Source organism: Adiantum capillus-veneris, chromosome 16 (assembly GCF_014529385.1).
Source record: "Adiantum capillus-veneris isolate H3 chromosome 16, ASM1452938v2, whole genome shotgun sequence".
Classification (NCBI taxonomy): Eukaryota; Viridiplantae; Streptophyta; class Polypodiopsida; order Polypodiales; family Pteridaceae; genus Adiantum; species Adiantum capillus-veneris.
The window spans coordinates 29,582,050-29,584,123 of NC_140946.1; the positions used below are offsets into that span (position 1 = coordinate 29,582,050).

At 46.5% G+C, this 2,074-nt stretch overlaps 1 protein-coding gene across 1 annotated transcript in view; it reads left to right on the forward strand.

Annotated features, from left to right (window-relative positions):
* The first annotated feature begins 738 nt into the window (after positions 1-738).
* LOC147438785 (uncharacterized) overlaps positions 739-2,074 on the forward strand; it is a 67,422-nt gene continuing 66,086 nt past the window's right edge. The window contains exons 1-2 of the mRNA XM_086484761.1: positions 739-893; positions 1,065-1,447. Coding sequence (XP_086340887.1) covers positions 849-893; positions 1,065-1,447 — 428 coding nt within the window. The 5' untranslated portion in view covers positions 739-848. The remainder of the gene's footprint in view (positions 894-1,064; positions 1,448-2,074) is intronic.

Consider the following 2,074-nt stretch of genomic DNA (forward strand, 5'->3'; position numbering starts at 1 on the left):
TCTCTCTCTCTCTCTCACACACACACACACACACACACACACACACACACACACACTTTCATTGTGTGAAGTGCAAAGTGCACGAGCTCCATCTCCTCCCCCGAGCTAGTAGAGAACTTGAGAACCTACACCAACACTCTTGGCTATGGAATGCAAATCCAACCAAGAGCCATGTTCCAATGCTTAAGCTTGCCATCTTCTCCATCTTCATCACTATGCTATCATGTATGTTAGCAAGAAGAGTGATAATAAGTGAGGAACTATTTCTTTCTCCTATGAATGTTTCTTCGTCCTCTTCCTTACCCTCATCCCCCATTAGTTCTCTCCCCCTTTGAAGGTGTTTGAGGCCATGGGACTGAGGCTGGGGATGATTAACGCTTTTTGTAAAGTCGATGCTATGCTTGTGATGCACGAAGCTTTCCATCGTCATTGCATCACCTACGTTACAAGGAACACAAAGATTGTATTGTACCAAGTCTTTCTTGATGGGAGAATTTATAAAAGAAAAGCCTATTGGAGGGAGGACTGGCTCCACATAAATCCAGTCCTCAATTGTTGTCAAGTCCCTCTTTTGCAAAAGTATTGTTCATGCCAAGTTAATTAAGTACTATGGTTATGTTGCTACCGCTGATTAAGTTTACCCTCTATGTTCTCAAAGTAGTTTCACAAAAATGTTCACTCTAATTCTCTTAATTCCGCTATTCTCAAAAGTCATAGGCCATTTCCATTACACACATTGTCCCTGTGCTTCCTCCACGTGAACGGCTCTCACCGGGTTGACCGTTTACGCTATGCATGTGACATTCTGATGTTGTCGGTGAGTCTCTTGGTGCTTTAGCCATAGGGGCATGGCAGGCCTCTGGTGGGCTCTCAACGCCGGGAGCAGCCACCAGGTAAGAGATATAGTGCCATTGTTTCTATGTGTGCGCATGAGTGAGCTTAATCAGAAAGCGTATAGGCGAGCGAGCTCGTTCATATAATGTGCTTGCCCGAGGTGAAGTTGCCTCTGTGACTTTTAAGGGCAATACCTACTACTATCTTATACGAGCCCTGTATGTATGCAGAAAGAGACGAGCTTGGCAGGAAGCAAGGCTGTGGTTTGGCATCAATGCCGGCTTCTGCAAATGAAGGAAGTGAGAACTGCGCTTTTCGTAGGAGATGCCAAGGACGCAGAGGCTGTACTCTCCTCTGCCACTCAAGGGATCACTCACCTCCTCTCGCTGCTCACGGCGCTCCCTACCCACGACTCTGTTCCTTCCTCTCTGCATTCACCTCTAGATGGCGTGCCGTGGCAGCCTCTTCCTCACCTCACTCGCCTCTGGCTTCGATGGAATGACACGCTTGATCAAAATATTCTTGATTCTCTCGATCTCTGCTTGCATTTCATAGATGACGGCCTTCAAAAAGGTCGTGTTCTTGTGCATTGCCTCGCTGGCGTTTCTCGAAGGTGCTCACTGCTGCTTTCTTGTCTCTTTTGGTTTCCATGAATACTGGTGTATTATTGGAGACAACAATTTTATAGTTATGAGCTTGTTATCAAGAACAGGAATCACATGCATATGTGTATTTGTGCGTGTGAAAAGAGAGAGAGAGAGAGAGAGAGAGAGAGAGAGAGAGAGAGAGAGGGGCGAGAAGACTCTCATAGGCCCTCATGCATTGCAATGATGACCCCGTCACTTGGCCCCCACATACATCATGGCACTGCCTTTTGCCTTGTCTCGTTGCCGACACTCTTGTCCTATGTCGTAGAGCCTTGCCTTTCAAAGTGGTAACAAAGAAGGCATGCAGAGAGAGAGAGAGAGAGAGAGAGAGAGAGAGAGAGAGAGAGAGAGAAGAAGAAGAAGATTGTTTTAACGTTGTAGGAAACTATCCCAAGAGACCTTAAAGATCTATCCGACGAGGAGACTTGAACTCAAGACCTGTTATTAGCTCACCTCTTATTCTTGTCGGGCATTGACATGATGACCTTTACCTTGGCATCGCATACACTTAACATGGCAAGGGCTTCAAGAGTCTTGCTTCCTTTGGGTTTGCCCACATGCGTAGACGGCATGTCATCCAGTTTGTGCCCTAC